Source organism: Salvia miltiorrhiza, chromosome 3, assembly GCF_028751815.1.
Source record: "Salvia miltiorrhiza cultivar Shanhuang (shh) chromosome 3, IMPLAD_Smil_shh, whole genome shotgun sequence".
Lineage (NCBI taxonomy): Eukaryota > Viridiplantae > Streptophyta > Magnoliopsida > Lamiales > Lamiaceae > Salvia > Salvia miltiorrhiza.
In genome coordinates, this window is record NC_080389.1 from 52831827 (window position 1) to 52856902 (window position 25076).

The 25076-nt window shown below is 34.5% G+C and overlaps 2 protein-coding genes across 2 annotated transcripts; both read right to left on the minus strand.

The window, feature by feature from the left end:
• Positions 1 to 864: 864 nt before the first annotated feature.
• On the minus strand, positions 865 to 14955 carry LOC131014335 (methionine S-methyltransferase-like). Its single transcript, XM_057942267.1, has 12 exons — positions 14590 to 14955; positions 13373 to 13566; positions 12998 to 13204; positions 12740 to 12835; positions 11827 to 12015; positions 7747 to 7935; positions 7390 to 7626; positions 6513 to 6647; positions 5097 to 5417; positions 4099 to 4278; positions 1723 to 2688; positions 865 to 1375 (listed from the first exon to the last, which is right to left on the minus strand). The coding sequence occupies exons 1-12, from the start codon at positions 14825 to 14827 to the stop codon at positions 1091 to 1093; spliced, it is 3237 nt and encodes a 1078-aa protein (XP_057798250.1). The 5' UTR covers positions 14828 to 14955; the 3' UTR covers positions 865 to 1090.
• A 6956-nt stretch (positions 14956 to 21911) lies between these two features.
• LOC131014336 (NAC domain-containing protein 35-like) lies at positions 21912 to 23917 on the minus strand. Its single transcript, XM_057942268.1, has 3 exons — positions 23546 to 23917; positions 23198 to 23466; positions 21912 to 22820 (listed from the first exon to the last, which is right to left on the minus strand). Exons 1-3 carry the CDS (start codon positions 23748 to 23750, stop codon positions 22302 to 22304), a joined length of 993 nt encoding a protein of 330 aa, XP_057798251.1. The 5' UTR covers positions 23751 to 23917; the 3' UTR covers positions 21912 to 22301.
• Positions 23918 to 25076: the final 1159 nt, after the last annotated feature.

Below are 25076 nucleotides of genomic sequence, written 5' to 3' on the forward strand. Positions count from 1 at the left end.
GAATCGATTTTTAATTCGGTTAACCGATTAATCGGTCCGGTTAACCGGACCGGTTAATCGGTTAACCGAATTAACCGGTTTAAAATGGATACATCAGGATTTTCGAAAAAATCAACTTCAATCTCATTTCCAGAGAAGAAGGTAATGGAAAGTGAGGCGATGATAAGTTGATAACCAAATATATGAAGGTGGACATTTTTCTGAAATTGTTCAAAGGTTGTGCATGGTACCAAAATTACAGTTTAAACCTTACATCAGCTTTGGAAAAAAGCATTCTACATTACCTAATTTCTCTTAATTATCGCTTGGCAAATAAGGAGTCTGCCATTGCTCGGTTAATTAAACTTGTTGTTTTTCAATTCAAATATAAACCCAGGAAAACCCTATTTACAGCGCATATTAGTATATTAAATAAGTTAATTAAATATAAATTATTTAATTGTATAATACAATGCTAAACCGGTTAATTCGGTTTTAACCGGTCGGTTACCGGTTAAACCGATTAACCGGTTTACAGAAAATGTAATAACCGATAACCGAACCGATAATTTTCGGTTATCGGTTAACCGATTAACCGGTTTTCCGGTTCGGTTACGGTTATAACCGGATAACCGAAACCGTTTTACCACCCCTAGCAGTATGGGTCCCCAATTATTTTTTAATAGTAATAAATAATGTGCATTAAATATATTATTTAATATATTTTGTACTCCCAAACAATAACTGAATGGGAGCAGCGAGTCAACTTTCCCGTTCTTATATTTCATTTGGGCTTGGGGCCAAATTTTAAAATTTCTTATAAGAAAAACGGAGGGCTTCTTAAAATATTTTATATTTTACTAGTGCCGATGAAAGAAAAATATATTTGCCCTATCAAATCTGATTCCTTCTCATAAAGTCATGAGAAAATCTCAGCAAAACAAGTTTCAACTGCATAATTTGATATAGCCAACAAAATTAACTGCAGTAAATAATAAAAACAACCAAGTTTGCAACACAAGGCAACATCCCTAAAATTAGTTCAATCTGAAGAAAATGTCATCTCTCAAGCAATCGCGAGTAATCCAAAGAGGTAGGCTGGAGCAGTAACTTAACAGACCAAGCTTTTGAAGTTAGAAATGCATTCTAGTGAACGCTCAAAATCAGTGTCTTCCAAGGCGATCATGAAACAGCAATAGCCAGGAATTCCAGTCCAGGAAGCACTATTGATGCACAGACCAGTAGTCCTAAGCATGGCTTCCCGGATATTTGTGTCATCAAGCTTAAATTCACCTTTATTTATCTTGATGGTCTTGCCAAGATAAGTTGATGGCTTTGCAACAATGGATACACCCGCTTGAGCTTCAAGAACCTCCCACCCACAAGCTTCCAACCTCTGTACAGACAGATCGGGAAAACACTTTTGATGTTGTGTAGTAAATGGAATTCAACAGTCAGTAACAAAAAAACAAGAAAAAAAGCAGACAAGAGTGTTTTCAGAAATATCAGGTAGATTTTCAAAATCAGGGTATAGCAGAGATGAGACAACCAAGGCAAGAGCACAAAAATCATTAGCCAATGTTTCTATACAGTAGATAACGGGGACAGTAAATCATTAATTACTGAAAGGAAGGACACAAGAAGCAAGACACATTAAATAGTTGTAAATGAAATAGGAATTGATTCTTTAAGCAGGATGTTTCAGCACACCTAAAATAACATTTACAAGATGCATTCATTTACCTGTTTCAATTGTTTATATCTGCCTCCCAAGAATTCTGTCAGCTCATTAATAGCATTGAGTAGATCCCCTGTTCTCTGCTCTTTGAGATCCAGTAACCTTTTAACAGTGTATTTAATAGTTCTATGAGGTTTACTTAATCCTGCAAAGCTATGGAATGTTTCAATCAGAGAGGGCTGATTGATGAGCAGATACCCAAATTTTATCCCGCCAGTCAGCATCTTAGAGAAGAGCCCCCCAAGAAGAGCCGTGCAAAAGTCTGGCTGAGCAGAAGAAAGTTTATCCAGGGTACCTGCCAGATTCCAACCATTGAAGCCCTTGGAGTTAAACTCCACCCCTGAGAATGAAGTATCTAGAATAACCTTTGCTCCAAACTTAGCACACACCAATAACAATTTATCGATCTCTTCGTTGCTGTACAGCAAGCCAGTGGGACTAATAGTAGGACCAGAAATGTAGACCCATGGTTTATTAATTTTCTCCAAAGCTCCAGAAAGTGTTTTTTCAGTCAACTTGTATCCTACTTCTGGATTGGTTGGAATGTTTGCAATTGTTGCATTCAAGAATTTGGCAGCAGATAAATAATTTCCATTTGAACCAGTAGGAAAGCACAGTGTTCCACCCTCCTGGATACAGCAAAGTACCAACTTATTGAAAAGTGCCACGGTACTGTCTGCATATATGAACTCAGAGTTGCTGTCAGATGGAAAGCCGTAACTGCTGCTAATCATTTGTCTAATTCCACATGTAATATCAGTTTCAGACTCTGATATATTCTGCCTAGCAAAACTCTCGAAGATGGAAGCCTTGACTGGTGTTGTTATAGGCAAAAAGCTTTGGTTGACATCCATATGCACTACAGGAAATTCATCAGATTCGTTCACAGCCAACTCAGCATGATCAAGTATGGAGATAGTGGAACTAGAGAAGCCATTGGCCTCAAAAGCTCTTGTCTTCTCACCACTCCTCTGGAAACGAGAGAATCAAATAAAGATATTATATAATGTTAGAAATTAGAATGCCTTTGCTTGATTCTTCTAATTGAAAAAATTACACTATAATACTCGAATATTGACTTTTTTTCACAATTACATTCCGATCTAAAAGAAATAAGATTTGCATACCCAAACATCAAACTTTTAACAATTACGTAATGAGGTTCAATTTTTGGTGAGTTGAGATTAGAACAACATTTTGATGCCAAAAATAAGATCTTTGAGAGTTGATATGAAATTTAAATTGTACTTTATTGCAATGACAATGTTGTTTTGCAGCCAACTCATTTTTAATTTCTTTTGTTAAAATTCAACTCAGCTGCTGGCATGCCCCATAGGATTTCCATTGCCAAAAATCAAACTCCATGATGTAATTGTTAAAATGTGATAGTTCGGATATTCCATTGTTATTTCCTTTAGATCATGACATAATTGTGAAAGGTCAATAGTTTGAGTGTCATAGGGTAATTTCCCCATCTAGTTCCCACTATAAGAGTGCCTTTAGTTCATCTTTTAGTTACTGCACTAAAGCAAGATATATTAAGAGGTTGTTTGGCTAAGTTTATTTTGGAGAGCTTATAAGCTCCAACAGCCAAGAGCTTTTAAGCTGTCAAAGTGTTTGGATAATTGAGGATATAAGGTAGAGAGAGAGAGAGGTGTGAGTAAGAGAGAGAGAGAGAAAATTGAATACAAATGAAATTGGAAGGGTATATATTGGAAATAAAAAGCTATAGTAGGGTTATTTTGTAAAAGGATTGTTGCTTATAATATTATGAAAAAATAAGTTGGGGTTGAAGAACTTATTTTTTGGGGAGCCAGCCAAACACCCTCTAAGTGTTCTTTATAATGAAATGTTAAGGAATTTATGAAACCTTTATTGCAAGATACAACTGGCTTAAGCATCTTCAATCGTTTAGATAGTCATAATAACAATGTTCTTGGGGCCATCTACTAGAACTTTTAAGATAAAGAGTAATGATTTGAAGTATAGGTAGTACTGGTAAAAAGTGAGCATATCATCATAAGGCAACAGTGGAACAGATCCTAAAATGCTACCATATTGAAGTGATGATAATTAGAAAACATGACTACACTCCACCAACTTACTCAATTGACGGTCTAAAATAACTACAACCAGAATTAGTTGATAAATAAAGAGAGCGCAATCTTATTTTAGTTTCTTCAGACTTTAAATCACTATGTCGATCTTAAGCATCATCGAATAAGAAAGCAGGTTGTTTTGGTAATCTGTCAATACTAACTCCATAAATTGTCTGTTGTTTTCAATCTGCCGGAGGCATACCAACAAAGTAATGCAATGATTTGCAAAGAGAGGAGCAATGAAATTATGTAATACAATCTCAATACAGATTACAGACTAACCTCAGTAAGCGAGTGTCGATCAGCAAGCTGGAAAGCTAGAAGCTCATGAAAAAGACAGCCATAATAGTACTGGCTGATAATTGAAGAATTCCCTTGTAAGAGTTCAACGGTCTTGCATAATGCTTTAAACATTGCCACCTCTTCTGATATGACAAAGGCCACTTCCAAATCTGAATAAACCTAGAATACAGAGACTAAGGTATCAGGGAGCGTATAACCAGAGGATGAAATGACTAAAGTTGTGATTGTACCGAGCGACCCCAAATCCCATGGAATCAAAATGAATGGACTGAAAATCTATCCAATGTAAAATCCCTATAATTGGGACTTAATGTGTATTTGTGAAAGAATTTTAAATTCAACTTTTACAGTTTGGATGACTATTTGAATCATCTTTTATGTTCTTAGTTGTTATTTCCAAATTAAAATAAAAGATAATGTTATTGTTATAAATAACCGCAAATTTATATAGTAATAAAAATACAGAATAAGGATACTTAATTGTATGTATACAAATCATATTTTAAGTTGAATCTGACAGAAATCATGCTTATGTATGTAGATGTGGAAAAAAAATGCATGTGAGTGTGTTTGAGACAAAACATTTGACGCGATAATAGTGATCAGATGGACCTGATGGACTAGGTAACAGTATGGAATTCAACCCACAAAGAGAGTGAGAGAGAGAGAGAGGAGAAATTTTGGATGATGAGGGAAACCCTGCAAACCACACAGGAAAGGTGTTGGTGGGATAACAGGATTCGAACTTAGACCTTTAATCAGAAGAATGCCCACTCCACCAATAGGCCATTCAGGACAATGTCTCTTTGACCTAACACTGGATTTAAGATCTATAGATTTAGGGTCGAATATAAACTGACTGAGTGGATATAGATTGGAGATTTTGATCCACATTGTCAAATCCCCAATCCAAAGTCCAAACACAATATAAGATTTAAAAAGCCTGTATGATCATATAAGCCACTACGCCACCATACCTGATTTTTCAGCAAACCACATACAATAGCTACATGTGAAGGAAGAACATTCCCAGCAAGATATTTAAGGACTCCATTGGAACTTGGAAGGCTAGATAGCTCAAAGTGGTCTGATATATCTAAGAACAACCTACATCCGATTTCTCGCGTGATATCTGTAAGACGCTCAAATGCTGAACTGGTGACTGACTCAAATTGAGCCATCCCAGTGACTACCACTTCTGGCTTCAATTTTCTAATCAGCTCCACCATTGAATCTGATTGCCGTGGCGCTTCAATGACTGCAACCCCTCCCACTGGATGTTTTCCACTTTCTGTTTTCTGCAAAGGAGATTCAAGTAGTCAAAAATAATTATGCACACTACTTAACAACCTGAATTCCAATAATCATTTTCTTGAAAGAAAAAAAAAAACGATACACATTTAACAATACCCCTCCAAAGAGAACATCTAAAATGGGAAACACCATCATCTATACTAGGTAGAGATCACGAGAGAGCCAACTACTATAATGATAAAAGGGAAGTTTTTAATGTATATGTGTATACATATAAGTGGATCATTTAGCGCACACCCAAAAATCACTCTATAGTCACAGAACTTTGAAGGCATCAAAAGAATCAAAGATAGGAGCAAATATCAATCTTTATGGTTCTAAAAGATATGAGGATAAAGCTGAGGAAACCCCACAAAGATGTGAAGAATAATTAACATAACATAGTTTCCAATGAGAACATCTTGATGTAACCTCATACAATAGTAACAGATGCAACTGCACTTTAGTCGCAACAATCTTATTATTGTAATAAAAAACTGACACTCCAATTAAATATGAGCAATCAGTCAGATATTTGGCCGCACATAGAGAACATAATATATACATTCCTGTTTAAGGAGCATCCATCCTTTGTTAAACATAAAATATACTTATAGAAGAAGACAAACTGACACTCCTGTTCAAGGAGAATCCATGCTTTGTTAATTATAGAGAAGGTCAGGTACTGCAACTTAAGACTACACAGTGCACTTCCAATAACAAGCTCTTTGAAACCTTTTTTCTAGAATAAGGGAAAAGCACACTGGCATTATGTATACTGGTTGCTTCCCTTCAGATCTGTACAGCACATTTCTTCATTTTTCTTTTCATAAAAACAAATGCAAAATAAATAAATAAATAAAACTTCATTGCATTATTCATTACCAATTATTATGCTGGTTTACTCCTCAATGAAGCATAAACCGACTACCATAGATATTATAATAAATATTTAAAGTACTATTCAGATGGTTTTGACATTGTCCCAAACTCCAATTATGGCTATAGAAGCGGACTCCTGTCTCAGATGTGAAGAAATTAGAAAAGAAAACGATAAATAGGTTATAAAGGGATGTCAACGATATAAGCATTCACCATACCCCAACATTTAGGGATGTTAACCATTGCCTTGGTAGATTCCGAGACAATTGCTCATCAACAATGGCGAGGCGTGGAGACAACAGACGTAAAGCACTTTCTATAGCTGCTGTCCTCGAAGGAAATACAACAACATTCTGGCCAGGAAAATGACAAAAGAAAGGAATGCAAATTAGATAAGCCAGGGATTTGACCTTGAAAGGCAAACTAGAAATTTCATACCAAAATCCAACAGAGTTGCGATAATTTTTCACGTTAACAAATATTAATGTCTAGATAGCTGTTAAGCAATACACAGAGAAACGGAGTAAGCAGTCTAGTCTGAGGTGTTTGCGATGTAGCTTATGGCATAGCTTCCCTGATGAATTATAATTCTAATACAGAATATACCTGGAAAATATCATAATCAACTGATAATAAGTATTTTATGTACATTGTCCTCAAATTCCGTTCCCTTCCTTAGTAGGAGAAAACTAACATTTTATTTATTTAACTACTGCCTATAAGGTTGGTATACTTCAAGCTAGATTTCGTTCATACACAGATCAAAATTTTGCACACAAGGCCATTGACATGCACACTCAGCCCATGAAAAAATAACAAAGCTAATTTACATGTGATTCTGCTCAACCAAATTACTGCATGTCTCATTCACTTGGCCTTTCTTTTTTCTTGTCTCATTCAGTTAGCTTCTTATGCTGAACTTTAAGTTTTCCTCATAGTCACACATCATGTAAGAGATCTAACTAATACTCTATCATAGGTTTCATTAAAAAATACATGAAACAAAGACCACAAAAATGCTAAGGTATTCACTTTGAAAATCTAAACTCATCAAAAAGAATATCAAAAAGGAGTTGAAAGAGAAAATATTCTTACATCCGCAGAAAGTGGAATATGATGGTATGTTCTCATAAAACCAGAGATAAGATTACGGAATCGTCTACTTCCAGCTGGAGGTTCATATGGAAGAAATGAATTCTTTTTCAGAACACTAGCAAGATAAGCTAGGAATGGAATTTTCTCATCAGCAACAGAATCATCTTCGAAGGACAAATCTAAACTGCTGCTGATGTCATGGAATCCATTTCTGAGAAACTCAAAAATCTCTTTTACCTGTTGCAGCAGATTAATCAGTGTTCCACGTCTACTCCTCTAGAGATTTTTATCTATTACTATCATTCTTTTGCTAAATGCTTGTATTCACACAAGCACCTACAATACAGAAAGTCATACCTGATTAGGTTGGCGGAGCTGGCAACTGTATACTGATAGAGCATGAGAAATACGACCGCCAGCCTTAGCATAGGCCCATGCTGTTCGGGCACAAATTGGTTGGTCTCCTGCAAGACCCATGAAGAACTCAAAACGGTGTGGACTATTCTTTTCAATTTCAACCAAAGCTGAAATGTCTGTATCAGCAGCCTGCACCAAAAGATATCTAAGAAAGTACACTTTTGGATTTTATCTGTAAAGCAGTAAAGTATAGAGAGTCTCCCATATATAAGGGAGTAGAAAGCTAGGGTTAATACTAGGTTAAATCTATTTCTAATATAAAAATAGATAAATAAGGAAAACCTAGATACAAAAATATTTTACAACACTTCCCCTCGGGCTAGAGCATATATATCGATCATGTCCAGCTTGCTACAAAGTTCTAAGAAACGTTTCCCACCCAACGGTTTAGTGAAGATACTGGGTGAATGAAGAAGTGAACGGAGTAGCAATAGTCTGGGCCTGGCTCAATACACACTCGCGAATGAAATGACAATCAACCTCAATGTATTTAGTCCTCTCATGAAACACTGGGTTATTTGCAATGTAGACATAGCTATGTAGTACTCAGCCCAGGCGGAAGATCTAGCAACTGTGTGTTGTTTCTTACTTCGTCAAGTTACTAAGTTTCATCCCAAATCATCTCAGTGTTAGACACAAATAGGTGCAATATCCAAAAGTAGACTTCCTCTCAGTTTTAGACACAACATAATCAACATAAGAATATCCTTCAATCTATAGATGATCATTCTTAAACAAAGAATCCTCTCCTTGGAGATTTATTGACATATTGAAGAATTCGAACAACATCATCCTAGTGAACCTACTTAGGCTTATCCATAAAACAGCTGACAAAACCAACAAATGCCAGACCTTGTTACTATCAACTAGATAAGTTTCCCAACAAGTCCATGTACTTTGCTTTGTCCTCTAAGAAGTTTATATTGCCATCCCAAATACTCGGATTAATATCCATAGGAATATCAACTGGCTTCTTTCCTAGCAATCCCATTTCTCCGAGTAAGTAAAGTTGTAGCATAGTTTCATTGGGGGTACAGAAATTACAGACTTGTTGTGAGCAATTTCAATCCCTAAAAAATACTTAGGTCATCACTGCCAAATATAAGTATGTCAACAACATACACAATGAGAATGACAATACAGTGTGAGTGTTCGCCTAGTAGTAGTATGGTTAATTCCTAAGGCCAAAGGCCTCCGCTTCAAGTCCATTGTTATCCGGTCATTTAAAATATTTGTTTCTTTCTCCTATAAAAAAACAAAAACAAAAAAGAGAATGACAATTCAAGACGTTTGATATTGAACAAAATACCGATCTAGATCTGACTTGCAATGCTTAAAAATAATTCCAAGAACATTGTTGAATTTATCAAACCAAGCATTCAGACTTTGTCTAAGACCATAAATAGCATTCTTAAGACAACAGACCTCATCCTTCTCCTTAGCAACATACCCAAGAGGTTGCTCCATAAAGACAGACGGAATCAAATCACGATAGAGAAAGACGTTCTTCACATCAAGTTGATACATTGGCCATGAAAGATTGACAGGCAAAGAGAACAAGATCCGAAAAATGTTCAATCAAAGCAGTAGGATAGAACGTCTCATAGTAGTCAACACCATAAGTGTGGGTTTACCCTTTAGCCACAAGATGAGTTTTGTACCTATCAATAGTACCATTGGCATGATACTCCCTGCAATTTTTGTCCGTCCACAATAAGTGTGGACTTTCCATTTTACGACATATATCCTTATATTTTTACCCTCATTCACACAATATTTACAAAAAACTCATCTCACAAACCATTTCTTAATTACTCAAACCATTTCTTAATTACCTAACAGATCAACTTGGTGGGTCAACAAGCAGCTACGAGATCGGTAGAAGGAGGTGCAAACACTAGTTCCCAAGTACCACGGCTTATAAGAACACGCATTTCTTCATCCATAATAGCTCGCCAAAGAGGGTGTTTATATGACTCAAGGTAAGATTCATAAGATGCTAGAATAATTGTAAACTACAAGATAGAAATAGAAAAGGCATGAAAAGTAGAACCCATACAATTGAAAGACACATGGTTAGTCAACGGGTGTTTTAGTGATGCAAGAGTGTTTACCTTTGCATAAAAGCAATGGGTAAATCATCGGTGGAAATAAAAAGACCTTCAGGACCTGCGCGCGCAGGTGGGGAACATGAGGCAGGTTCTCGCCGAGAATGTAAAGTATACACCTCCAAATGGTTTAGAAGGAGGACTAGGAGACAAGGATGATAGAATAGGGAAAAGAGTGGGGACTAACAATTTGAGAGATTTAGCTAGAATAGTAAAAAAAGTAAGGTTAGAGACAAAGAAAAAAGTAACATCAGCACAAGTACAATGACACTTTGTAAAATGAGCCTTTATAAGAGGGTCAAGACAATGGTATTCCTTTTGTGTGCGAGAATATCCAAGAAAAACGCACTTAATAGAAGGAGAAGACAACTCATCCAAGCCATGAGTAAGATTATGAACAAAACAAGGACACCTAAATATGCGAGGAATATGGTAAAGGAATTAATCAACATATATGTTAGGAGTATGGTAAAGGAATTAATCACCAGATATGCTAGGAGTATGGTAAAGGAATTAATCAGGATTAAGACACAAAAACAAAATATCCCCATGCAACACAGTAGATGGCATCACATTAGTAAAAGCAACATTCAAAATGTGGCAATGTTTGCATTCACCAACCCCATTTTATTGAGAAGTGGGACAGCAAGAAGTTTGATGAATTATACCATGAGAATCACAAAAGGTTAAGATAGATATGCGGTCTTTTAAAATATTTGTTTCTCCTGAAAAATATAGAGATAGATATTTGAGTAAACTGATGAGCATTATCGGTGCGAAGAATGCGTAAATCAACACAATAGAGTTTTTATTTAAAGAATAATGATAAAACAATTTGAGCACATCAGGAACCTTAGTTTGTTGAATAACCACATCATTCACGAATAATCATAAAAAAATATCAGGAAACACCTAAAAAACCCTCTATACTCTACTCAACTAGGACCCCAAACATCACCTTAAACATGCTCACAAGCAAAAGATCTAAATTTATTAACTCGAGAAGGAAAAGATGGCGGATGGTGCTAGATAATAAGCTCGTTCGGAGATTGATTCGATAGTAAACAAGCCAAACTCGAGCCCAATTTCAAGCTAGATAATTTCATCGAGTTAGGCTCGATAGCCTGACGGTGCTCGGCTCGTTAAGCTCACGAACATGTTCGGATTCGTTTATTCGCGAACATGTTCGCAAGCTCGATCTCAAGTAATACATTGATCAAGATCAATAGCACATTTTGAATATTTTTCAAGCCTTTCACAAGTTTTTAACGAGCTCGAGTTTGAACATCAATTATACAAATATCAGACGAGGCGAGTTCTAGCTCAAGCTCGAATACGATATTAACGAGTATCACATGAGTCGAAATCTAATTGAGCTCGAGCTCAGTAATTGGATGGTGAGCCGAGCTCGATCAACAAAATAGAAGGTCGAGTTAAGCTCGAGCCGAGCTCGAACACCCGAGTATATAAACAAGCCGAGCTCGAGCTGGCTAGTATTCAACTCAGCTCGGCTAGTTTATAGCCCTAGACTCAGACACGATCAAAGAGAGCAGCAAGCAAAATCCTAGACAGAGCAAATCAGGCACAGTGGCAGCACCTGGAGACGGACCAATAAGGACTGAGAGGATTGCAGTAGAAATAGGACGATGGCGGCAGCACGGAAAACAGGGTACGACGGCAGCACAAAAAAAATATGTACCTATTATGGTACCATGTAAAGAGTAAAGTATATAGGAGAAAAGAATAAAGTGTATTATTCACAGCACGCGAGTCTTCCCATATATACAGGGAGTAGAAAGCTAGAGTTACGACTAGGTTAAATCTATTTCTAAAATAACAACAGATAAATAAGGAAAACCTAGATACAAAAACATTCTACAACATTATCAAATAAATGGACTTATAGTAGAACCTGAAGAACTTTAGTCTGCCAGAGTTGGTCAACACACAAACCACGACGTTCAAACAAACGTCTGCAAACAGCTTGTCCTGGGCGGCCTCCCATATTAAATATCATAATCCCGAGAGGTTTTATAACAGATATGCCTTCTTCAACAGCACGTGCAATTAAACCTAAGCCAAACTGGTCTTCAACAAAGCCCTGGAAACAGGGAGAATCAGGAGACAGGGGAGAATCAATACAGTCATAGCAGCAGTCTAATTCAGAAATTATCAACAGGGCAGAGGCAGAGAAGGCAAGTAACTTCTGCAGTTGAATGAACAGACTCACCATTGAATACCAATACTAGAGAGGATAAAACCTATAATTGTGATTACGGCACCAGCAAGAAAATACAGGTCGAATTGCAAATGGAAATCTTGCAATCAATAACCTAAAGCATAGAAAATTTGTTCAGTTGCAAAGCAGGCAAAGCTGCCCTAGATTTTGATGCCATCCATTAAAAATCCAATTTGAATAAAATTTCTCAGTTCTTCAAACAATCAAAACTTCATATGCCTCTCACAGAAACCATGAATTTTGGATTCTTTCCATCCATGCAAAATAGTTTCTCTTTCACGAGATATAACAAAAAAGGTTGTTTTTTCCATTTGAATATATTTAAATCAAGGAAGGATGAGAAAGACATCAGCTACCAATATAGTGGTTTGTCTTTCATTTTTTCTTGCTTAAGATTTTGCTACCAGTATAATCAAAGGCTAATTACAATGCATATTCATGTCACATACATATACCAAGAAAATCTTCTTAGTTACATAAATAAATCGAGCAGCAAGTATATATACTTCAGTATGAAAGATTAGATGCTGTTGTAATGACTACATGCAACATGCTGGATACGACTGAAGCTGAACTACCATCCAACCTGGAGAGCACAATAGTTGCTCAGAGAATGTAGGAACTCTTCACTGGCATTTTCAGTAACCATTTTGGACATTGCATCTGGATTAGGATTAAGTATCTGCAAAACAAAATGACAAGAATGATCAGAATGTGGAAAGAATCTAACTCGACAATGTTAATGTAATCCCAATATAAACAATAATTTGACATGGCCTATGTACAATGGAACATATAAATTAGCTAAAATTTGCAACATGATTCATGATATTGGTGACATTACCTGTGGTATGCATCCAACAATTCGCTCAAGTTGAATCTGATTATCTCTGCAGTACGAGAGTAAATCAGATTCATGAAATTCAACTCTGTCAAGAAGAGTTTTTTTCTCCTCATCATAAATTGGGTGGCCTTTTTCATCCAAAGCATTCAAATACAGATTTATCCAGGAAATCTTTACTGCTCTTGGATTAATATCAAGCCCGTAGACCTGTAAAGTGGCACGTGAGTGTGTTAGAAACATTGTTCAACTTATTTTTTACGTCTCCAATCACAGAGGGAAAAAATTGACAAGCACTCAATGAAGACTAGAAGCAAATAAAAAGCATCTAGCGGTGAAAAATGAAATGCAATCCATTGTAGGATTAAGGACAAGGACCTTATATGGTGAACACTTCTCCGCAATTGCTATGGATATCCATCCATTTCCACAACCAAGCTCTGCTACTGTCCTGTCCTTAAAAATAGAATCTGGATGTCTGTTGATCCCCTCGTAGAAGGTGAATGACCAATCCTCTGGCATAAAGATACTGGGTATTACCATCATGGTGAGTTTTCTCCTCTTCTCGAAGCCTGTTAACAATGACAGAGTGCTGTAAATGCAGCTAGATTGTAAGATATAAGACAATTTTGCTCAAACCAAAGCAGTGAAAGAGAGGTGAAACTTCATTGATCAATTGTGTTAAATGAAATAAAGAGAACAAAAAAGGCTCAGCCGCAAACTACAAAAAGGATGGAGATACACATATGCTAACTAATTTGAAACTTGCGAGAGTGGAAAGAGATATAAACATGTCATAAACAAAATGTTCCTCAACATTACTTGGAACTTTGAAATTATCAAATAGCATATTTTGATATCCCCTAGTGTTAAATGGAGGTCTGAACTCTTGCCACCTAGTTGATTCTCACGAACTATCAAACAGATATCTTGTCAAGTTCATCTGAATATAAGTTCAAGAGGTCCCATCTAACTCCAACAGAATCCATAGAGAAGTAGCTCTTGAGAGCTAAAAGTATAAGCATGTACATCCTAAATACTTATAAAAATCAATAGCATCTAATTCCTCCAAATGTACAGCCCTTCTTGACGGGTAGGTCTTGAAGCCCTGCTCCAAGCCTTATACCCTTGAGATCAATATCTGTGCAGCCCAGAGAAACCTGTGCTAGCCTCGGTTAACCACAGAGAGGCCCAAGAACAATGCATTTTGTATTCATCTCCAATAACCTGTGCTAGCCTCGGTTAACCTGTGCTACAGTAAACTATATTATGTAGCAAATTAAACCTCGACATCAGGATTTCAGCAGCTGTAGCATTTTGTATTCATCTCTAATAATCCAATACTAAATCCAAGCAGAAAAGAGTAAATTCATCTGATTCTTTGATTTGGAATTGATAATCTCTTAACGCCACCTTTTGAATTATAGCCCCGTAAATCCGAAAACGAATCACGCATAAAGACCTGGTACTTTTCCAAATACCCAAAATCCAGTTTGCCACGATTGCGTCGACTCATCATCTAATGTATCGTCGTAGAAACACAATCACAACAAAAATCATCCATGAAACATAAAATCACGTAAATGCGCGTCTACCTTCATATTGTTCTAGATATATGTCCTGAATCTGAAAATGGTAGGTCTGTAGACAGCACTCGGAGGCTTCCTTGGATTCAAAACGTTTGTGGAGCTCTGAGAGAAATATTCGGGCATCGGTTCGAGTAGTCGGATCCTCCAGGCGCTCGAGGAGTGATCGGAGGGAACTGTAGGCTGCGTCACCGGACTGTTCGCACTGCTTGAGGAAGTCCTCCATGGAAGGCATCGCCCCACCCATTCGTAAGAAATCGCTCTACTGCGTGCTTGTGTGCGCGCGCTTAAAACTCAATCCAAACACAAAGCAGGAGACAGAGACTGGACAGTCTGGTCTTATAGAGGCCATGCTGTGTGGCCAAAAAGTATTTATGGAGGGTTTGCTCCATTCTTCTTCTTTTTTTTATATGTTTTTTTTTTTGGGTAAATGCATAAAGATAGTGTGATTGTCGAATTTGAGTGCTCGTAGTGTGTTTTTATTTTTTTTGTTTTTTTTTGGTAAATGCATAAATTATTAGATATAGTATTTTAATGTTGTTTATTACGGCTCCGTACTTAATCTCAAAACAATGTCACATAAAATTCATTATTACTATTACTAATAGATTTTAACATACTCTCATGAAAAAAATAATTTCAAGTTAATTCAATTTCTAATAATCTCGCGATAATTCAATCTCAAGCAACCAAACGCTCCCTAATTATACTATTATTAGATCGATACGCACACAATATTTTTATTGTCTTATTATTGTGTTTTTATATCACTAGAGCATATTTAACGTTGTTACCTCAATTCCAGATACTCCCTCCGTCCACGAATCATCTTCTTATTTGGTGATCGCCACGAGTTTTAAGAAAACTGAAAAAGGTGGTGTAAAGGTGGTGTAAAAGACTAAAAGGGTAGTGTTAATGTATTGTGGTTACTTTTACTAATCTTGCACTAATTATTAGACATTATTTTATTAGGTGAATTAAATGAAAGCATTTAAATGAGAAAACATTAAACAAAAGTGCCGATTCAATAAATAAATAAACTTGAAATTCAAAAAATAAATAAATAAATAAACTACAAATTCAGAAAATAAATAAATAAATACATAAATAAACTGGAAAATAAATAAATTGGAAATAAAATTTTCAGAAAAAAAATAAACTGAAAATTCGAAAATAAATAAATAAATAAATAAATTGAAAATTGCGAAAATAAATAAATAAACTGGAAATAAATAAATAAATAAATAAGTAAATAAACTGGAAAATAAATAAACTGAAAATTCAAAAATAAATAAATAAATAAACTTGAAATTCAGAAAATAAATAAATAAACTGGAAATGAATAAACTGAAAATTCAAAAATAAATAAATAAATAAACTTGAAATTCAGAAAATAAATAAATAAATAAACTGAAAATTCAGAAAATAAATAAATAAATAAACTGGAAATAAATTTTTCAGAAAATAAATAAACTGAAAATTAAAAAAAAATAAATAAATAAACTGAAAATTCAGAAAATAAATAAATAAACAGGAAATAAATAAATAAACTGGAAATAAATAAACTGAAAATTCAAAAATAAATAAATAAATAAACTTGAAATTCAGAAAAATAAATAAATAAACTGAAAATTCAAAAATAAATAAATAAATAAACTTGAAATTCAGAAAATAAATAAATAAACTAGAAATAAATAAACTGAAAATTCAAAAATAAATAAATAAACTTGAAATTCAGAAAATAAATAAATAAATAAACTGAAAATTCAAAATAAATAAATAAACTGGAAATAAATAAATTGAAAATTCAAAAATAAATAAATAAACTAGAAATTCAGAAAACATTAAACAAAAGTGTCGATTCAATAAATAAATAAACTTGAAATTCAGAAAATAAATAAACTGAAAATTCGAAAATAAATAAATATAAAAACTGAAAATTCAGAAAATAAATAAATAAACTGAAAAATAAATAAACTGAAAATTCAAAAATAAATAAATAAATAAACTTGAAATTCAGAAAATAAATAAATAAATAAACTGAATATTCAAAAAAAATAAATAAATAAATAAACTGAAAAATAATTAAACTGAATATTCAAAAATAAATAAATAAATAAATAAATAAACTGGAAATAAATAAATAAACTGGAAATAAATAAACTGAAAATTCAAAAATAAATAAATAAATAAACTTGAAAATTCAGAAAATAAATAAATTAACTGGAAATAAATTTTTCAGAAAATAAATAAATTGAAAATTCAGAAAATAAATAAATAAACTGAAAAATTCGAAATATCCTACTCCATTTAATTAACTTCAAAATTGGATTAATTAGACAAGTAATGGTAAAGTGTGGTGGGTCCAATTGGTAAAGTGTAGTAATTTAAAAAGTAATGGAGGGTATATATGTCCAAAAAGCAGAGTAGGAAGTTAATTGGTGGACAAAATTTTAGAGGCAAACAGGAAGTTGATTCGTGGACGGAGAGAGTATTATCTTTGTCCACCAAAAGTATACTATTTTAAATTTGGTATAAGTTTTATTAAATGTGTTTTTAGTGGATAAAGGATTTCACCATGTAGAAATGAGTGGTTGTAATTAAATTGAGTGTGGGTCATGTAGAAATGAGTGATTATGGTTAAAAAGAAAAAGTGTAGTCATGTCTAAAAAATAGAAATAGTACACTCTTTGTGTACGCCAAATCAGATAATTATTGTATACTCTTAGGACTCGTTTGGTACATCTGATTATGATTTACTATATGTGTCTCATTAAAAATGTCTCATAACTTTTGGCCACGGAGATTAAGAAATGTGTAAAAAGTAGATAAAGGTGGTTGGTGGAAATTATTTAAATATTAGGTATAGAGATGGAATATGTTGCCAAGAAAGGAATGAGACATTTGTAATGGGACATCACATTATGAAAAGTGGGACATTTATAATGGGACGGAGGGAGTAAACTATAATTATGACATCCTGGTATCTTGTTTAGTAAAAAGTAGTACAAAACACATCGTCCTGTATAAATCTAAAAGTCTGATTAAATTATGTAGATTTGTGTGATTATTTATATCACTTATGACCATCTCCAGTGCATAGGCGCTAAGGGGTGGCGCTAATTGTGGTCACCACCTTAGCGCCACCATCTCTAGTGCATTGGCGTTATAAGAGCATCTCCATCCCTGAATTTAAGGGCTGGATTGAGTTGGCATGAAGGGAAGAGTGGTGGGCTGACGCACTGCTAGGGCTCGAAAGCGGCATGAGCGTTCATGCCAAGGCATGAAGAAAAAGGTGGAAGGTTCACGCTTTAAAAAATATAAAATAAATCTGAAATTCTGAATCAAGCCGTTGGGAACGGTTAATTTTTTTTTTCTTTTTTCTTTTTTCTTCCTCTTTACCGTTGCAAAAATTCTTTTTTCCCCCTTTTTTCTTCTATAAATATTACACTTTTCCTTCTTCTTTTTTCACATATTCTACAATCTCGCTACAACCTCTCTACAATTTCTCCACACTCTTTAATTTTCATATCAACTTCAAGCAATGGAGGAAGGTTTTGATGAATTTTTTAAGAAGTATTCTCATGATGCGGCCATTCCGACTACCAACCTGATGATGGGGTTTGCTTCTTTCTCTCAAGCGTCCAACGCGTTAGAGGCGGGCAACGTTCCACCCCCGGCGAACCCACCCCCCGTTGCCGACAATGTGAAGTTGAAGGCTGTAATTTTTATTTTACTTTAATTATTTAAGTTTATGTAATCTTTATTTTATTTTAATTAATGAAATGTTGAATGTTGAATGTTTAATTTAAATGAAATGTTGAAATTTAAATTAAAAGAGTAAAAAATGAGATTAATTGGAAATGGAGATTTAGCGCCAATGCACTGGAGAGGGGTGGCACTAAGGTGGGGACCACCAATTAGCGCTACCCCTAAGCGCCAAGGGCTGGAGATGCTCTAAGTTGCACTATAATCTCCATTTCCATTTAATCTCAGTTTTACTCTTTGATGAGGAGTAAATTATGTAGCTATCCCTGATTTAGGAAGAGAGGCAAATATAAATACTCTACTTCCTAAGGCCCAATACTACTTCCTACTGAGGCCCATAAACATCAGGCCCGAAAATAAGTAAATATCTATAATAATTAAATAAGAACTCACCAGCTATTTTAATTAAACTGCAGCATCTTTGGTCTTGTGCTTTTGTCGGGAATAAACTTTAATCCCTCTTGGCGGATCTGCATCAATTACTCCCTTCGGTGAAATAGCCTTGTCCTCAAGGCGGAAATCTGGAAATTGGCCACGCAAATCCTCCATATCTTTGGTATAAAAAGATATATTCTCTCATAGGGGGGAAATCAAACTTGCCTATTGACATTTAAGAATTCAAGCATTTTAAAATTTCTCTATTTTTTTATTCTCATTCTCTTTCATAACAATTTCTTATTCCACAATGATTTTTAATCAAATTTCATCTTGACTAAAGCCTATATAATATCTGTACGTAGTATCTCTAACTATACATATTTTTTGCGCTAATTTAATTTGGTCAATTAACTTTTAGTTGGCCAAATAAATAGTTATATTTTTATTAAAAGATCAGTTTTATTTATTTAATATTACTTTGACCAATAATTAAATTTATTGAATAATGTATGTCCATATATTAAAATTATGAATTAATAAATTACAGTTTTTAGTATTCTATTTTATAAATTCTATAATTCAACATTTAGCTTTACGATATTTTAGCAAATGTAAAATTTATATAAAAGTGGATTAATAAAAAATAAAATTATGCAATTTAAATCTGATATTGATTTTTGTGACACTTTTTTCAGTTCAAAACCTAAAAGAAAGTATATATTTCATGCAAGTTTTATTAAACAAATTTTGAATCCTAAATCGTTTTTCATAAAGCTTTACAAATTGAAAATCTAAACTGAATGATATATTTTGAATCTTTTAACAAGATTTTAATTAATTGGCCAAATAAATAGTCATATTTCTCCAACAAAATTTTAATTTTATTCAACTAATAATATTTCAGTCAATAACTAGGTTTGTCAAATAATAGAAGTTCATATATTAGAACAATGAATTAATAAATTTAATCTTTCTTATGAATTAACTGGATCAATCAATAATCAGATTGAAAAATTCAATTATTTGATGTTGGTTTGAGGAAAATTCAGTTTAGCGTAGATATGAAAACTCTAAATTTGAGTTATCTACTTTGATTTTTTTTTAAATTACGAGTTTATCACGATACCAACATTGAGAAAGTTGAAAATTCCAATTGTCTGATAAGCATAAGATGATTTTCTAAACACTAATATTTATATATAAAATAAATTTAAATATAATAAAATTTGACTTAATATATTTAATACTAATTCATATTGACATGTCCGCATGAGTTTTTTATTTGTTCAATATGGCAAAATTATCTTTTGTATTAAACTACAAATTGACCAATTAATTGACAAGCATTTTTGCTAGGTATATATGCTTTTTATAGCTTCAAACAAGATGATTCTCAAAATTCACCATTGGTATTTCAAATTTCAAATGAGATAATGTTAAAAAAAAAAAATCAGAGATGGTCTATCAAGCTCAGAACTCAGTTTTGGCTTCAAACAATATGATGCTCACAAGGTAGAAGTGGTTTGTCAAACTCCAAACAAGATAATGCTCATAACTTAATTCTGGCATTTTAAGCTCCAAATGAGATAATGTTAGCACTCAGCTCTGGTCTTTCAATCTCCAAATGACTGATGTGTATAACTTAGCTACAGTCTACCAAACTATGGATGAGATGATGCTCACAGGTTAGTTATGGTCTTACAAGCTCCAGATGAAATGCTACTCACAGGTCAGTTCTTATCTTTCAAGATATAGATGAGATGATGTTCAAAAGTTAATTATATTCTTTCAAGCTCTAAATGGTGATACTTATAAGTCAAATGTCATATTTAAAGCTTTAGACGAGATAATGATAAGAAGTTTGACGTACAAAAGTCAAATATGATATTTCGAGCTACATACAAGGTGATGCTCAAAAGTCTTGGAAAGTTCAGATGAGATGATATTCACATACTCCCTCCGTCCGCGATATCGTTTCCACATTGTGGACGGCGCGGGTTTTAAGAAAAGTGGTGGATAGTAGTGGATATGTAGTGAGTGGAGTTTGGGTCCCACAATTGTTGTGAGTGGAAGTTTGTGGACCCTACTTCTATAAATGGAAGTGGAAACGATATCGCGGACGGACCGAAATGGCAAATGTGGAAACGATATTGCGGACGGAGGGAGTATAAGATTTGGTCTTAAATTTTACCTATCAATTTTTTAAAAAAATTACACCTATAAAATTAGTAAATCTTTTCTATATACGATTAACAAGAAATATGATGTATCAATCCCCCATCATATCTTATGTCAAATATATATATATTTTTTCTTTTTATTTTTCTAAAATCTCCAACCTCACATCAATTTTGTATGAAATTTCATCAAATAAAAACTTATATAAAAAGGCAATCTATTATAACTCTCTACAAAAAAACTAACATATAACTGACGAAAATTGTTGAGATTATCATATTTTGAACTGTACCACCAATTTATTTTTGATCAAATAAAATTAATTAAAAAATAATTTATATAAAAATTATTTCATATTCTATAACTACATTAATATGCACAATGATAATTACGATGTAAAGTAATTTCCCGTCGAATTTCGACAGGTTACACACTGGTAAATATAAATGCATTTAAGCCACAATCTGTTAATTAAGGCAGTGTATATCAATTTGAAGCAATTAATTTACGTGTAAATCTATTGAATATAGAAAGTTGGCATCCCAAAAATTTGCCACAATAATGATGATTGTATATTTATCACCCAAAATCGATGAATTATTGATCTAGCTCATCTAACAAACCAAATGGAGCAAAGCAAATGCTTGACATTAGACCAACTCTTTTTTGCAAGCATATAAATTTCAAGTACATGAGATTCCCGTGATTTGATTAGGGCCATCATTCAACCGCGAGCATACTTGGACTACCTATGAAAGTAAGTGATCCAATAACAAGCTCAACTCATGCTCATCCAAATCATCAATGGACAACCGTGCAAACCCCGAATTTCAATAAAATCAAAGGATTCATCCAAAACTTATGCACAATTTCTAACCAACCCCAAAAAGGACACAAGCTTTTACAAGAGCTTAATCTCCATCATAAGACTGAAGCCCAACCCCATCACATGCCAAGCAGATACCAGTACTGGATGATTAAACAAAAACAAATTTACGCCTACACAATTAATAAAGCTGATTACATTATCGATTAATTATTACAAATACATATCAACTCATCAAAAACCCAAAAATTAATAAACAAAAATATTTTACTCCAAATATATGTCTTGAATAAGCTGTCGGCGGTTACAATTTAAAGCAACAAATAACACATTAATTAGAGCAACATTTTTTTCAAGGATTGAACCCTAGATTTCTTTTTTTTCCATTTTGGGTACGGGAAGGGTGAGGAATTGGGGATTAAACTCTAAACCATTCTCTCTTTTATACAAAGAAAGAAGGTTTCACCGCTTGGATGTCCTCAAAGGGACAGTTGATGATATTGGCTTAATTAATTAGGAATATGATAACACAAGTCAAGGCACCTAAATATTATAAAATGTGATAGCTAGGTTACTTGAAAAGGTTGGTGAGGTCTTTGCTTGACTCGGAGATGGCATTCCAATCCCACATTAGTCTATCCGAGAAGGCGGCCGGAGACGAGATGTTTGTAGCAGGTGGTGGTCGAGGCTGCAAGGTAGGGAAGTATGAAAGAAAATCTGTGGCAATAACGTTAGGGTAGTAAACATGATTGGGTAGTGATGATGAAGTAGCAACATCTTTTGAGAAATTCAAATTCACCAATTTATGGAGATCATCTAATGCATTGTCAAAGATGGGGGTGCCAATATTTGTGGTTAAATTACTAGAGTTGTTGGGTTGCATAATTGTGTGGTGGTCATCTTGTAGTGGGATAAACGTGGAGGAGGCTAAGGGATTGATGAATGGGAGGGTAAGAGAAGTGGTAGTGCTGCTGCCAATATCGCTGCTGCTACTCGCCGTTGAACCTCTTCGACACGAAGAAGACGAACCTCTCGTGTGCTGGTCTTCCAGTCCGGCTCTTTTGTAGACGCGGCAAAGAGAGATTTCCGCCTGCCCAAGTTGAGAGTTATCAAGCTTTGATGATCATGGAACTAAATCAACATATATATCACCAATATTTATTGATCCTTCACAGATATCGTGAGGATTTTGATTGTTTTTAATGCATGTAAGAGTTTGAATTTTCGAAAATGTTTCATGCATGTCTCATGTCAACATTTAATTAAGATCTTCACTGTTGTACAAAAAAATTAAATAAAAAATAATTCTACATTCAATAAATTTACATCAAGTAGCTTTGATTTCCCCCGATATATTAGGGTCCAGACACACACACACACACATGATGTTAATTGATCTGCAGGAAAAAGGCTGCTTAGTGGTAAAAAAGTAGCTAGGGTTTTGAAAGTATTTGAGTATATACATACCTTTTGAAGGCGTTGGGTTTCATGGAGGGGCAAGCGGTACTCGTTCATGATCCAAGCGGTTCGGATTCCTTTGGGGGCCTTGCCGGAGTAGAAAACAAGGGTTTTCTTGAGGCCGATGGAGCGGTGGCTCTCACTTCTTATGATCCTATCAGCACCCGTCGCCTTCCAGTAGCCGGAAGTCGTCACGCGATTCGGCCGATCTCCGTTCCTATATTTTCTGTCTCTTGGGACATAGAAGTACCATTCCTTCTCCCCCATGGCTGCCAGACCTGATGACCCATTGAATTGTGATGATGGAATTTAATTAATTAATTAAGAGCTAGACATGATGTATATATATATATGTACCAGGTAATTCCCAAGGGTCATAGCGATAAAGGTCTAGGAAAGTGATGAGTTCAAGATTGAAGGACTTGCCCTCCACCTTACGGCGGAGGTAGAAGTCGACGAGCTCCTCCTCTGTAGGGTGGAAGCGGAATCCAGGCATCACCATGTCTTGCTCCTGCTCATCTTGATTGCTACTGTTGCTTTCTTCTGGATTGTTGTTATTCATGGCTGGCTGCGGAACCCACTCAATTATTGATGATGGAAGCTAGAGTATGCACGTAGCTTCGAATGTTGTCTCGATATCTCTCACGCCTTTTGAAAATCTTGCTATGCTATGAGCTGAGCCTATAAATGAGAAATGGAATTGCTAAAAGGATTTTGTTTTGTTTTGTTTTGTTAGGGTTGGGTAGGGTAGGGGATGAACTAGAGATATGGTCAAGAATTGGTGTGGGCTAGCCTCTACATGACTACATGTAGACATCACTCTCTCTCTCTTCGTTAATTCTCTTGGAAGACGAGACAAGTCCAAATGTTCGCTGATTAATTCGGAACCCATCCCGCCGCACGCTTCATTCACTTTAATTAATTTTTTTTATAATAAATAATACTCCCTCCGTTCACGAAATGAGTACTCATATTTCCTTTTTCGTCCGTCCACGAAATGAGTACTCATTTCCCTTTTTGGCAAGTGTACCCCACACAACCCTTTAATTAATACTCTCAAAAAGTGGGACCCTTAAACTATTCACACTACACTTCATACATTTCTTAAAACCCGTGCCGTCCACAAATGGGTACTCATTTCGTGGACGGAGGGAGTAATAATTATTATTATTACTCCCTCCGTCCCATATATGAAGCAAGACCTAGTTCATTTCGGCACGAGAATTAATGAATTAATATTTTGTGTGTTAAGTGTACTAGGTGAAAAAGTGAATAAAGAGTATTTTTTTTTTGCCATTTTTAGAAACTGGTCTTGTTTCATGGGACAGACAAAAAAAGAAACTTGGTCTTGCTTCATGCGACAGAGGGAGTATTAAGAAAAAATGATTCTCATTTATTAAATCAAATAGTCAACTGAACTAAAAAAAAAAAAATCTATTTCCCAGCTTTGTGTGTTAAACCAAACAAATTAAGAAATTGAAAATTATTGCCTCAAAAAAAAAATTTGAGAATTACTATTATTTTCTTTTTCTTTATTGATCTTTTTTCTCTTTCATTTAGTTGAATAAAATACTAGTAGTAATTTTTTTTTGGCACATTGTGCAAAGCAGAGGAATTTATCCCGTTCAACGTAGTAGAGTTGATCGACATAACTTTTGGGGCCTACTTGGGAAGATGTTGCAATTGTGGTGTTTAATTTGAGAAAGAGACATCACAAGTTATGGGACAGGGTGGTCAAGTAGTCACCGCGGTGGGTTCGGAGCCTTATTAATTTCACCATAAATTTTGTTAATTTCGAATTTTAGGTTGTTTGAGTGAAAAATTAACATAAAATCATAATATAGTATATTGTTTTTGTCCAAATAAAACTGATTTGGGATATTATTGA

Bases quoted from the DNA above. Each gene is read 5' to 3' on its own strand.
- LOC131014335 (XM_057942267.1), bottom strand. From the start codon at position 14,827: ATGGGTGGGGCGATGCCTTCCATGGAGGACTTCCTCAAGCAGTGCGAA. The intron at 7,936-11,826 runs GTTCTACTATAA...CTTTTGGTGCAG, and splicing joins GGCAGACTAAAGTTCTTCAG to GCTGCTGATACAGACATTTC. The intron at 2,689-4,098 runs GTTAGTCTGTAA...TCTCGTTTCCAG, and splicing joins ATCGACACTCGCTTACTGAG to AGGAGTGGTGAGAAGACAAG.
- LOC131014336 (XM_057942268.1), bottom strand. From the start codon at position 23,750: ATGAATAACAACAATCCAGAAGAAAGCAACAGTAGCAATCAAGATGAG. The intron at 23,467-23,545 runs GTACATATATAT...ATGGGTCATCAG, and splicing joins TGACCCTTGGGAATTACCTG to GTCTGGCAGCCATGGGGGAG. The intron at 22,821-23,197 runs GTATGTATATAC...CAACTTGGGCAG, and splicing joins AAACCCAACGCCTTCAAAAG to GCGGAAATCTCTCTTTGCCG.